General features: G+C 39.1%; 1 protein-coding gene across 3 annotated transcripts in view; it reads left to right on the top strand.

The window, feature by feature from the left end:
* The window catches only part of traf3ip2l (TRAF3 interacting protein 2-like), a 51,321-nt gene that overhangs the window by 21,734 nt on the left and 15,037 nt on the right, over positions 1 to 14,550 (top strand). For 2 of the 3 annotated variants that reach the window (XM_041258937.1, XM_041258936.1), the window contains 2 exons: positions 2,755 to 2,838; positions 13,004 to 13,650. In XM_041258937.1, the coding sequence (XP_041114871.1) occupies positions 2,798 to 2,838; positions 13,004 to 13,650 (688 nt within the window). In that variant the 5' untranslated portion in view covers positions 2,755 to 2,797. The remainder of the gene's footprint in view (positions 1 to 2,754; positions 2,839 to 13,003; positions 13,651 to 14,550) is intronic. The other variant, XM_041258938.1, reaches the window with a different exon arrangement.

Raw genomic sequence — 14,550 nt, forward strand, 5'->3', positions numbered from 1 at the left:
AATTTTACTCCCATATTGATTTAGCCTCCGGACATAACAATGATGTAACTCTTTTACAAGCCATTCGGAGATGCTTTGTTTTTGCTCACATATCTAGAAAACTCTAGTTGTAACTAAGTTAAAATCATAAAAACTAACACAGTAAAATCATTGGGAGGGAGCTCAAACGTATTAGGTATTTAAAGACTTTATTTAATTAGAATATAAAATACAAAACAGTTTCATAAATATCAGTAACAGCATCGTTTTCAGCTTATTTTCTGGTACGGCAAGCACATTTTGCTTCTCTTTCAGCATGTTACTTGCTGTCATGCTTCGTCTGAAGAAATTTAAAATTCGCTTAACTCTACCCAGCAAGCGAGCTACAGAAAGTATTTTCAGTGTACACTGAGATGCCAAATTCAAAGTGTGAGCAAAACACTTAATGGGTGTCATATTAGCTTCATGAGCAGCAACAACCGTATTTGAGGCATTATCAGTCGCTATTGCGGGGTCCTTGTCTGCAATGCTCCATTCTTCGATAGACGATTTTAGCAGATCTGCAATATTCTCACCGGTATGGCTTACATGTAAAGCCCTTGTCTGGAGGATGTTCGAGACCAATGTCCCGTCCGTGGATATATGGTGACAGGTAATTGTCATGTATGATTCTGTTGCTTGTGAGTCCAGCTGTCATCACTCTTGCATGACGTGTCGTTTAACATGCTGGTATAAATCAGGAACAGCAGTTTCAGTAATGTAACAATGGGTAGGAACAATGTATCTTGGCTCCCTTTATTTTCCACATTACAGTAGGGACGCAGATCCTTGCAAATAAAATGCACTGTGGACTAGGTTATATTTTTAGCTTGCACTGATGTTGCAGATAATTTAGAGTTTTCTAGTGTAGGTAATGCATAACGAGTTCTCATGCTTCCTTTGCCATTGCAGTCTGTAACTTGTGACGAAGTGCTCGCCTGTGTGTATTTTCTGTTATATGTTGCGTGTGGTGTGTTAAATGTTGGTGTATAGTCATCGGTACATGGGATATAAACGGGTCTGTGTAACACGAGTGTTTAAAATGTATATTTGTATTTAGGCACGAGGATTGCACAGCACTACTCGGGGTTGTGTGTTCGGTGAGTGGAGAATGGGATAGGAGACGGAGGTAATACTTGTGATAAGAATATTAGTTAAATATCTGCTCACCGTGTTTTGTTTAGTCCGTTTTGTTTGTCTATTTATTTTGGTGAATGTGCCGTGTCCTGTTTTTGTATGGTTACAACCCTGTATTTTCTGTCTGTTCTGTTCAGTCATTAAATGCTGAGCGAAACCATTCGCTCAGCTCCTCCAAACTCCACCTATCTCTCTTGTTGTTTTATTTCCTGTTTCTGGTCAGACGTCCCCCCCACTCCGGCCGTCTTTGTGACAAACTGCAATGGTGATGGCGATGATGGTGGTGTGCCGTCAGTCTGATGGTGTTGTTTTAAGTGAAACCTGAGATTAGTTGTTTTCCCTGAATATTGATTCGATCCATGCATATTTTACACACAGCTTGAGGTGAGTCCTTGACCAAAAACTATAATTAATCCACACTGTAGATTTTAAACAAGCTGGAGCAGGCCGCATTTCGCCGTCACCCTCCATAGATTGATGTGATGATTAAGAACATTAATAACCCGCCTCCGCTCAGCTTCCCGTGGGCTTGTCGTAACATCCTTAGCTACACACTTGGTATGTGAGTCTGCTAGGATACATACGAATAAATAATATTATCAGTGTTGACACAAATTAATTCACAAAAAAAAGCACGGTATGGGTCGCTGTATTGATAATCGTATCGTCAAAAAAACGTTTGCAGTTTATCGATGTATCAGCACACCCCTCCCTACATGTGACCATGTGGGTATAAGTCGTAGTGCATTAATTTGAAAACTCCTTCTGTATGAAACAATACAATATATGGTTTCCCATACCTAATTATATTTTAAATAACTTTTATGATAATATTTAAATTTGTATCAAAAGTAGGTTTAGCAGTGAAGAGGTCAATACATCTGAAAAGGGGGAAAACACCCTAGTGATTGAAGTTTAGATTGGTCACTAATATAGAAACTGGGTTTGAACACATACTGTAGTGTCTCAGTGGCTGAGATAAATTCAAGCCCAGGATCTTATTAAATAACTCCCGCCTCCCCAGTGTTGAAAATAAATGCTGAGAAAGACTTTTGGAAACTTCGCTTCATCATTCTCCACCTGGAAGGACTGTTGGTGTTGCTCTTTACAGTGATGCAGGCTGTGTTGAGTCAGATCGAAACCAATGCGGTATTCTCAGAAAATAGATGTAACAGAACTCTTACCACAGCCAACGCATTTACCCTAAGCCACATGTAGGTACAGCGTAAAAAAGATGATGAGAGTTTTTTAGAGCTTGAACATTAAACAGCCCCAATTATAAAGAATGAATATGCCAGTAAGTAACAGCACAGCATTTTCAGCTATATATATATATATATATATATATATATATATATATATATATATAATTAGTGGGCTTTATTAATGATAGTCGGAACAAATGGCAACTTTTTATATCATTCAAAATCTTCGTTTATAATACATTAGACCCCTCTTTATTGGCACACTAAGATGTGATGAAATACAGCTCCCTGTTTATATGATCACAGAACATGTTAATAGGTGTCTCTAATATCACATGTAGAATAAAAAATCCAAAAGTTCCAAGGCAGATTTTGTATTCTTTTTTTGTTGCAGGTATCTGAAAGCTGTGCTGGATTGACCAGGGCATCGTGTTGCAATGATGATGTTACCAACATTGCCTCAGATTTCAACACAGAGGTAACATTTCAGACACAACAAACCAATGTTATGATCTGCAATGACTCTCTACCTCAAGTGACCGAGATGGATGTTTCATGTATGCAGCCTTAGCTGAAGGCTGGGTTCACCTTCTTGTTATATGATTTTATGGGTACCTTTCAACAGCAAACGGATATAGTCCAGACTAGTTTAATGAAAAAAGAACATTCATATTGAGAGGTTTTATTTATTTTTTTATTTGTTATTGTTGTTTTCAGGTTATATGGACAATGTCATTGTTTTAACCGGATAGTAAGCTAATAGTCTGTAGAGTGGATACTCCTATGATCTTGCCTTACCTTGCATACTGTTAGAAGCCTGTTCTTGGCAAGCGACTTGTTGATTTATAAATCAATATAGTCAATTGGTACAATCTTTCTTATACTGTTGCACCTTTGGAAGGTGTGGCTTGAATACATTCTTCAAAGCTAGTAACAGGCACCGTCTGTCCTTGAGTAAGAGAGCTTTCAGTGTTTTTGTTTATTTTTAGACCACATGTGTACTTCAGATAATTGCAGGGTCTGAAATAATCGCCTGTCTGTAATATGCAGCGGGTCTGCTGGCAAATATTGTAAATAAATGGTAGGTTTCTATTAAACTCCAGGTCTCTGTCATTGCCATTGAAGCTGAGGAATGTGAGGAGGAACTTGAGCGTAATGAGGTGACAGCGATAAGTGACTCAGGATTAATAAATAATAATAATGTAAAAAACATAATTTAAAGTACGCCTACATGTAATGCATATTTGTTTAATGCAGTTATTATGTTATTAAAAGTTCTGATAATTTGAAGCGTACGGAAAGTAGGCCAGTGTGACAGGTGCAAGTGGTGTAGTGCAGAATACAATGAAATCCAAGCAGCGATTCTTCAAAAAACGTCTGTGTTTTATTAAATAAAACAGCAAGAGCCGTCCCTCTACCAGCAATGGTATCGGGGGTACATGGCGAGCGTTTCAAGCTCAAACAAAAACACAAACAATTGCAAGTTCCCGTCCAATGCATGAAACTGTGCTCTGCAAAAGTTGGGTCTGTGGTGGGTGCTGTTGCTGTGCGGTGAGGGAAGTGCTCGGTGAGGTGTGGACTGGATCCGTGGCTGCAGCTCCTCCTCTGCAATAGACAAAAACAAACAAGTAACAAAAATCACAAAACGCAGCTCCGGCCGTCAGTTTATGTTTTCAGCGCAAGGCAGCGTACTGACGTAGCTGCTTCCCCTTTGTACCCATACACTCCTCCCTGCAAACAACCCGTTGCCATGGTTTCTCCAATAGAGGGCCATACCGCAGCTGCTTGCAATGGAGTCGTTCCAGGTACTTGCAACTGCGCGCCCCTACTAATATGGTCACCTTCCGGTTTCCACCTGCCATCAAGGCGGTCCAACTGGGAGGTAGCATACCACCGTCCTTACACAGCGCCGTTTCTTGATGGGAGGGAGATTTACAACAGCCTACAACTCTTTCTCTCTCTATCACAGCCAGATACAAATCTCTTAGTGTATTTTAACATGTTTTGTTGTATTAACAATGTACAAGTTTGCGTTTAAACAATATATTATTTTTGATAGTGATGCTTGTTGCTTTTATTGTTTGGTGGTGCTGGGGGGAGGGGGTACGTTTGCTGTTATTTTTTGCACAAAGTGCAGGTGTCGTTTATGCAGCTTATTTTTCGTGGCTTGGAGAAAAACAGCCATGGCCTTCAGAAACTGGAAGTCAGTAAACCTCCAGGTTGTGTTTTAAACTTCAACACACAAATGTTAATTCAGGCAAGTGAACCTATAATAGATCATTGGAGGAGGTGTCAAAATAAGTTAAAATACTGTCCCATATAGATTATTAACAGCATTATACTTCATTGGTAATTTACGCTATTCACATCGTATAATCGTTAGTTACACAAAGCATTTCCTATAGAGTTACAAATCAATCAACCTATTATTTATTTTTTTAAAGGTTATAAACATACCATGGTGAGTGTTGTACAGCCAGGGGCTGTACCTGGGGTCCTTTACCCATTCCAGGGCTTTATGTTTAGATTTTTAACTGGCCCCTTGGGCAACTGAGCTATTGTTTTTATTGTCCTGAATGCAATTTTATGTGGCCCAATATATTTATATATAATTTTTCATGATGGTTTTTATTTTCAGTATGTTTCTAACTGTGTATGGTAACCAAAGAAAGCCCACATCTTAAAAGAAAGTGGCAAAACGAAGCCTTTCAATGTATGTTACTTCAGCCATTAAACATGCACACGTGTGCTTGTTGGAAACCAAAATACTATAGTCATGATTTGAAAATGTATGTATACAAATTATACAAATTTTCACAAGCAAAGACACAACCAAGTTGTTACCATATGGTCACAGCAGCGCTAAAACTGAATTATAATAATCATAATTAGGGATGGGTCAGTGTAGTCAAATACATGATTACATGAAAATAAATTAAAAAAAAACAAAAAAACAATTTGAATAGCATATTACATATATCGAATACACAAACCTTATACATTAGCTACTAGTAAAAGCCAATGCATCTTTATTACATTTTTTTACAGTGGCTCTCAAAAGTATTCACCCCCCTTGGACTTTTCCACATTTTATTGTGTTACAACATGGAATCAAAATGGATTTAATTAGGAGTTTTTGCCACTGATCAACACAAAAAAAGTCCATAATGTAAAAGTGAAAAATAAAATCTACAAATTGTTCTAAATTAATTACAAATACAGAAAATAATTGATTGCATAAGTATTCACCCCCTTGAGTCAATATTTGGTAGAGGCACCTTTGGCAGCAATTACAGCCATGAGTCTATTTGGATAAGTCTGTACCAGCTTTGCATATCTGGACACTGCCCGTTATTCTTTGCAAAATTGTTCAAGCTCCGTCAAGTTGGATGGGGACCTTTAGTGAACAGCAATTTGCAACTCTTTCCACATATTCTCAATTGGATTGAGGTCCGGGCTTTGACTGGGCCACTCCAGGACATTGACCTTTTTGTTTTTAAGCCACTCCAGTGTGGCTTTGGCTGTATATTTGGTGTCATTGTCCTGCTGGAAGATGAATCTTCTCCCAAGTCCCAGGTCTCTTGCAGACTTCAGCAGGTTTTCCTACAGGATTTCTCTTTTTTTGCCCTCTATCTTCACGAGCTTTCCAGGCCCTGACGCAGAGAAGCATCCCCATAGTATGATACTGCCACCACCATGCTTCACCGTAGGAATGGTGTTCTCAGAATGATGTGCGGTGTTAGGCTTGCACCAAACATAGCGCTTAGTGTTGAGGCCAAAAAACTCTATTTTGGTCTCATCAGACCATAGAATCTTCTTCCACTTGGTCTCAGTGTCTGCCAGATGCCTTCTGACAAACTCTAGCTGGATTTGATGTGAATTTTTTTCAACAGTGGCTTTCTTTTTCCCACTCTCCTATAACAGCCAGTTTTGTGAAGCACCCAGGCTGTTGTTGCCATATGCACAGTGTCTCCCAGCTCAGCCGTGGAAGACTGTAACTCCTTTAGAGTTGCCATAGGCCTCTTGGTAGCCTCCCTGACTAGTGCCCTTTTCGCCCGGATACTCAGTTTTTGAGGACGGCCTGTTCTAGACAGACTCACGGTTGTGCCATATTCTCTCCATTTCTTAATAATGGAATTTACTGTGCTCCGGGGGATATTCAATGCCTTGGAAATGTTCTTATATCCTACCCCTGATTGGTGCTTTTGAAGAACCTTATTCCGGATTTGCTTTGAATGTTTCTTCATCTTCATGATGTAGTTTTTGTTAGGAAATGTACTAACCAACTGTGGGACCTCCCAGAGACAGATGTATTTAACCTGAAATCATGTGAAACACATTAATTGTACACAGGCGGATTCCATTCAACTAATTATGTGACTTCTAAAGATAATTGGTTGCACCAGAGCTTATTTAGGTGTGTCATAGCAAACGGGGTGAATACTTATGCAATCAATTATTTTCTGTTTTATGTTTGTAATTAATTTAGAACAATTTGTAGATTTTATTTTTCACTTTGACATTATGGTCTTTTTTGTGTTGATCAGTGGCAAAAACTCCTAATTAAATCCATTTTGATTCCATGTTGTAATACAATAAAATATGGAAAAGTCCAAGGGGGGTGAATACTTTTGAGAGCCACTGTAATGCTGACACTTAACACGTGATATGTCAGTCTTAAATCAGTTGTTATTTGCATATTGTAGCGACCTGGGAATACTGCTTAAGGCACTGCGCCTGAAAGGACACTATATTTGTCTGTTTGTTTTACGGCAGGTGCATGTATTTTTCGGGCAGGGACCATGCCGGAGAGGGTTGGGTTGAGAGAGCAGGGCATAGTGTGTGTGTGTGTGTGTGTGTGTGTGTGTGTGTGTGTGTGTGTGTGTGTGTGTGTGTGTGGTGTGGGGGAAGGTAGAGTCAGAGAGAGTGATGTGCTACAGTGATTGGAGGAGAGCAGGTTAGGGTGGGGAGCCTGCCAGATGGGGGGTATCATTTCTTTTTATGTAGACATGATTCAAAAACTTCGGTGCAGCAGCTTTCAGAAGAATAAGGACATCCTCCAATATACCTTGTTTCTGTACCTTTACTTGAACTCCTCCAACTGCTTCCCAGATAAACCACGTGGCATCACATAACAGTTCTTCTTCAGGGATTCTGTTAAGAATATTTTTTTGAAGAAGCTTCTCTCACAGCATGTTTCACATCCATTCCCCATGCACTGTGCACTATCAGGATCACATACACAAGCTTCCACAAATTCCCTGGAACTGAACAGGTCTTTATTTGGTACATGTCTGTGAAGGCATTCAAGGAGGAGGTGGAGACTCTCGTGGTAAATACACAGGCAGACATTGAGCACATGAATGGATCGCAGCTCTGCAAACTTTGATTTTCCAATTGCTACTGCAGAATACTCCTTTTTAAAGCAACGATAAGCTTCTAAAATGACATTGATGGGTGACGTCTTTGCATTTTTGTCTTCTCCACACCTGCTTTCACCATAATAACATCTTTCATCCCTGGTGCCTATCTTGTAATGTCAGTCCTTTCAAAAAACTGTTTTACAAGCCTTTTAGTTTCTTGGGATATTCCCACATAATTATTTTTCTTGGTCGTTAGCAGTGAAACAGAAAAGGCAAGTTTTCGGGTGACAGCCTTTTGTTTTGAGGGACTTTTTGGCAATACGTGGAAAATGCATTTTACTGCCTTCCCAAGGGACTGTGCCGACTTAAATGCCTTCGGTGGTGACTGACTGCCTTGTTCTGGTGTCATAACAACTGTTGGATGTTTCTGCTGACGGCATTTATGTTGTCTCTCCCGTGCAAGTTTTCGCACCCTTTCAGCGTCATCCTTGTTCTGAGTTAGCTTTTTTAGTATACGCTTAGCTTGTTTTCTGTTTCTTTCCTATTGCACGAGCGTTGACATAAATTTTAAGTTCTCCAGATGAAAGATAGCATTAAACCTATTAAAATGACGTCTTGTGTTAATATAATGGCATGACAATGTGCTACGTGATGTAATTCATATTTTGTTTTCAGGGTAAGATGTCTTTTATTTGCAATCCCGTCAAGCTTAGTATTACTTAGGACATTATTGTCACATCCATAAGTCACGTCCATAACAGTAACGTCCATAACACTAATTTGGGCAACTGTTATTAAGAAAAGGGTCAAAGTTTTTATCCCGTAACATACGTTTTAAAAAGTTAGCTTTGCAGAGAAACTTTGAAAAAAATATAATGTAGTATACAACTTCTATAAAATCTTTACCAAGAAAATGTTATGGACGTGACATTTGTTTTTTTTATAAGCACCATTATTTTTAATTGCTGTAAAATATTTTTAAGAAATATTTTTTCAAGAAAATATAATATTATTAACTTGGCATTACATAGCCATTGAGTTTAAATGGGGCATATTTACAAATGTATAAATAAAACATTTATCCAACAATTGAAACCTGAAAATGTATGAAAGTCAGACTTCTGAAAATGTTGCTTTTTTATTTTTCAATAGTAACTTTAAATGGCTATAAAGTAAAGAAAAAGCATAAACTGAACAAAAATGATACAGCATGCAAAAATATACATATTTCAGTAAAAATTGAGTGAGAAATTTTTTGTTATAGGCAAAAAAAAAAAAAAAAATTCTGGTTATGTTCCAAACCAAATGATACCGAGAAAAGATAAAACCAAACAGAAACTGAAAGCCACATGTTTTGTACAATTAAAAAGCGTCAGCAGTCTCAGGGCTAAGCTGGCTGTGTTTTCGGGAGCTCTTTGGAAACTTTGTTAAATGTAGATGGTTTATATTAAGATTCCTTAATAATTTGAATATGGTATGTGACAGGGTCTTGCTCGCGTCACGTGTGTGGGTAGCCGCTGATTAAGCATACAGAGAGACACAATGGAGGTGGTGTTGAAAACGCCAGCACAGGCATGCAGGATTAAAAAAAAAAAAACAGAAATGAAAGTAAATAAAGGTGGTCATGTGACATTACCAGCGATGGTAACGCACAGAGGACTAATACAGCAAGGTGTACAAAAATGCAAAATAAAACACAGTATAAAAAACTACAAATAAAAGGTGCCGTAAAAACGGCTAGCACTACTCCCCTAAACAGGAGGTCCCTCTGGAATCCAATTCTCTCTATACTGTAGGCTGTTTTTGCCTGAAACTGAACCCTACCCCACCTCTGGATATACACACGGCCGCCGGCGGCTGCAGTTTCTTCTTGCGTGAATGCTGGAATCCTGACCCTGGTTAACCCATGCAGTAGTCAGCAGTCTCCAGTGAGATTCCAGACCTCCATAGTGCCGAGTCTCATGGCCTTGCAGCGGCCCCGAACCATCTCCTGCAGATGTTTTTGAATGGTCAAGACCTGCCCACATGCTGAGTGAGAACCAGCACAGCCAATCACTTGCTGCCCTTTCCCTCAAGCAAGCCTAGCAGGCAGCAAGTCTCAATCGAGTGCCCGTCTGTAAAAAATAATTCAATTACACAAATCAACTCCAAAAAGACACAATAAACCCATTCTCACATACAAATTACACCAACACTAATTACCTATCATGCAGTCCAATCACCCTGCCACAAGGTAACATAAAAGTTATGAGAAGACTTATCTGATTGATTACTGGATAACTGCGGCTTCATACTTAGCCTGGGTGTTCAGGTTTGCTGCTGAAAGTTTCTGGTGCTAGTACTAGCAGGGATACCCTAAACCTTTTTAGGGCTGTAACAAAGGGTATATTTTGACCTTCAAAGTTCGGAACACATTACCAAAGGAAGGTTTGAACCTTCAGTGGTACTAATGTGCATAATTTACTGGTGACGTCACCATAACTACAAGTTTATAGTTGATTGTCCTATTATGTATTTTACAGGTAATCCATGTAAATGGAACGAAACATTCACATGTAGTTTAAAAAAAAAAAAAAACATTTTACAGAACAGTAATCATGTTTACACATGATACATGTTGTTTATGTACACGTAATTGTGCGGCTTGTGATATAAGAAGTAAGCTTGCATTGCAGCGGCACCTTATTGTGGCCAAACTGCAGCTGACTTAGGCAAAACAAAGAAACAGTCACCGTTCGAAGCAGGTTATCAGTCATAATCAAATTTTACTACTACTAAAAATAATCCATCCATCCATTATTTGTAACTGCTTAATCCTACAGAGGGTTGCGGTGAGCCAGAGCCTAACCTGGCAGACATAGGGGCTCAAGGCGGGATTACAATCTGGGTGGGATGCCACTCCATCGCAGACTAAGGAGAATAAGTACAAGAAGAACAAAAAGAAGAAGAATAATTTATGCTTGTCTGATTATCTCGGAAATTGGTTGTGTCTCAATGATACATCAACAGTTGCTTGCACAGTTTGCATTCAACTTTTTTTTTGGTCGTCCTAATAATGAACAAAAAAAAAAACAGCAGAGGGTTTCAAACATTTCTTTCAATACAGCTTACGCTCTACAGTGGTTTGCTGTTGAAATGGCAAGTGGACGGTGCTCAGTTTTTAAAATTATTAGTGTTAGGGTATATTTTGTATATTTCAAACATACTCTACCATAGTACTTCTCTTACTCTGTCATGTACACTGTGTATTCAGTACATATTTTACTGAAGCAATACAACCGCTATAGGTACCCCCCCCCCAACCCCACAGTGGTTTGGTATAATATACCCTGCCCCAATGCACGGCAGCAGCGCCATATAGAATTTTTACATATAACGATTTAGTAGTGGATTTTAATACATCTTTTGTTTAAGTAATGTGCATTATACAAATCAAAAGATTGAATTTTGCATGTGATGTGTTGCTCATTGTTTTTGACATGTTCCAGGGTTCTGACCGTATACACTACCTGGACAAACATCCAGTATTTATTACATGATGCTGTTATTAAAGCACAGCATGTCCAAGCTTGTGATCTTCAGTTAAAAAAAAAAATTTGCACTACAAGATCTGTTTGTGTAGTCGCTAGCCCCCAGCTAATTCTTCAGTAGTAACAAAAGTGTTACAAAACACACTGCAGTGTTTACAAGAAACATATTACTAACTATTGCTCTTTCCCGTGTTGTCCATATCGCATCATTTTGTTTGCAACATATTCCTGCTTGTATTTTTTCAGTCACACATTATAGGTAAATCTAGGAAGTTGCTTTTTTCCCACTTTTATTTGCTAACGTTGGCCAGAATGTTTCTTCTAAACAGTGTATTCAGTTTATGCTGTCTCTGGCAATAATGCTGGTGCTCTGATTGGAGTGAGTGGTGCATTTTGGGAACCAAAAACCAGCATTGTTGCAGGAGTGAGTGTGATCTGGCAACATGGGACTCAGCAAAGGTAGCGTAATGTGTTTCTTGTAAACTTTGCAGGGCATTCTGTAATGGCTTTTTTTTGGCTATATTAAACAATGTGAACAACATTAACATTTAGGTTGGGTTTGTCTTGAATCAATCTGTATAGATAATAAATTTAAATTGTTTGTTTTGCATTTCTGGCACACAGAGTTTAGTCTCATGTCAATCGTGTTCCACAGCAGACGTGGCTTACATACATTTGTAAGTTAGAGCTACTGATATCTCCATAAGTACTCATTCATTGTTTTGCAAAATGTCTTTCCAAACTATTTTGATGAAGCATCCTCCTTGGGGGAGCTCGGGTAAAATCTAGTTCTTTATTCTGTTTATATGACCTTTATTTCTGGACATAATGCTTTGAGATATTGTCTTCACACTTGAGACATTCGATCGTGGGTATCATACCAGAAAAAATGTTCTGATTTTATAAAGTTCCTGCCACCGCAGTGTCACAGCCTAATGTATCAGAGACTATTTGTGCCAGTGTGTTGGTAATCATTAATGCAGAGCACACACTATAGTGATTGCATATTTGGTACACAGTTGTATTCTATGATTCTTTCAATAACGTTCCATTACACATGAAAAAAATAACCATTTCACCCTCACATTGTTTTACCCTCTGCTCATATCAATGATACACATCAGAGTTTTTTCACATTTCCGTTGGGTCAGAGATACCCCTGTGGATGCTTTGTTATGTTGATTCGTGGGATTGGTTACTCTGTGCATGTTTATTTGTTCAGGCCTTTATTTTCACCACAAAAGATACTATAGATCTAGTTTCTAAACAAGTTTTCAGTTAGGGGACAGAAAAGTGTTGGTTTGGCGTCGGTAACTCAAAATAGCCTATATTTATAGTGCTATGTATTTACTGTTTACTAGTTAGGAGAAAAATCTAGCTTAAAAACATTTGAATAATACAATGTTTGGCAAGTGTATTCTTCTTTTCAACTTGAAAGAAGCAAGGTTTCCCTCAGTTCAGGCTGTGGGGAATTCCAAGATTTCAATGCAAAAAATGCAAAAGACAAAAGGGCACATTGAGTCATGAAGTAAATAAATAAATAAACAAATAAATAAATAAAATGAACTAGTTGGGGACCTCAACACTTTTAAATATAATTTGAAACTAGTATATCTAGTTTGCTAAGATATACAAACAAAAGTATATGTGATTTCATTGTATTGTTAGGTATTTACTGTAAATGTGATACTGTAAATGCAGAGAGCTTAAAAGTTCTTCCTACTCCTTAACTGTGATTTTCTATCAACAGGTACAAAACACCACCCAGCCTCTCTTCTTCTGGGAACTACCCAGAAGAAAACGACGAGACTGCGAGCAGTGACTCTCTCCTTGACACACACTCTGAGCCCTTCCCCAGCTCCCAGACCAGGTCTCCCATAAACAGTCAGCATCACATGGCCGATGGTAACCACCACGGAGTAGCAGGGGCCCAGTCCTGTTACAACCCCTTCCGGCAAAACGTGGCACAGCATCTCCACAGCAATTACCAACAGCAGAGCCACTTCCACAGTCCCATTGGCGAGTGCTCTAGCTGCCCAGACACGCATGCCGGAGCCTGGCCCAGCATCAGCTTCAGCAGTGGATGTGGCTCCAGCGGTGCTAACCCCAACAGCCTGGCTTCTTGCCCGCCCTCTGAACACTATATGAGCTATCAGAGACGGGACTACACCAGCAGCCAACCACATGCCCCATCTCCTGCTGTGGGCAGCTATAGCCTCAGCATTAGTCAGCTGGAGCCGCCCTTGTCCTTGCATTCCGTGCCCCCCACCGGGACCGCTAACCCCTTTGTACAGCCGTACCCCTACAGACCCGCTGCATGCTGCCCTCAGTATCCTGTCGATGAGCTCAGCATGCAGCCTTCTCATCCTCCTGGATACTATCTCCCCAGGACCCCAGGTACATGCTACTGCTTTTTAACGTGCATGGGCTGAGCATTAAAATGCACTCAGATTCTTCAAAAACACACAAATATTAAATTATTTTTACATGGCTGACCTCCTATTAAATGTATTTCATTTGTAAATATATGACAATCTGGTTAACACAACAAACTACTTCTAAAATATAAGGTAAATAATTAGATAATTTTTTTTCCTTGAAATTCCTTCTGTTTTTTGGTCTTAAAGGTTGGTATTCTAGCTTTAAAAAAATAAGTAAAGCATCCCAAATTTTTTGAAGGTTTAAAAAAAAAAAGGAGCGATTTTATTGCAAATGTATGTCAACCCTCCTAGGAGCAAATGGCTGTGTGCTGGTAGTTAAGAGTAAAGCTGTGTTTGCCACTCTGTGGATTTTGTTTTTATATCTTATTGTTAATCTACTCTATTTAATTTAACATTCAGACCCATGCAAATGTACTTAGCGTCTTACAAACTCATTTGCTCCCACATGGAAGTAGTGTTGTTATTTTGTTGGCTTGTAACTTTGTTACTGTTACAATGGCAATTAAAGAACTGCAAAAAAGGAACTGTATACTGCACCCTATTGTACTTGGGGCTGTAGTCCCAGATTGACTTGTGACAGGGTCGTGTCACGGCCAGGGCCAGATTAAAGGACGTGGGGGCCCTATGCATATTATGGCGAATGGTGTTAATTGGCATATTGATTAATCCGGCCTGCGTTGGGACAAAGCTTGAGCGGGGAGCTGTGAGCCAATTCTATATGGAGTGGGTGAACAGAGCAGTGAAGTTGCTGGAGCTGACATTTCCTGTCCGCTCTTTCACAGCACGGTTTTATTTCTCTTAAATACATATTCGGCCATGGAGTTTGCACAAAAATATATATATATATATATATATA

The sequence above is a fragment of the Polyodon spathula genome, chromosome 9 (assembly GCF_017654505.1).
Source record: "Polyodon spathula isolate WHYD16114869_AA chromosome 9, ASM1765450v1, whole genome shotgun sequence".
Lineage (NCBI taxonomy): Eukaryota > Metazoa > Chordata > Actinopteri > Acipenseriformes > Polyodontidae > Polyodon > Polyodon spathula.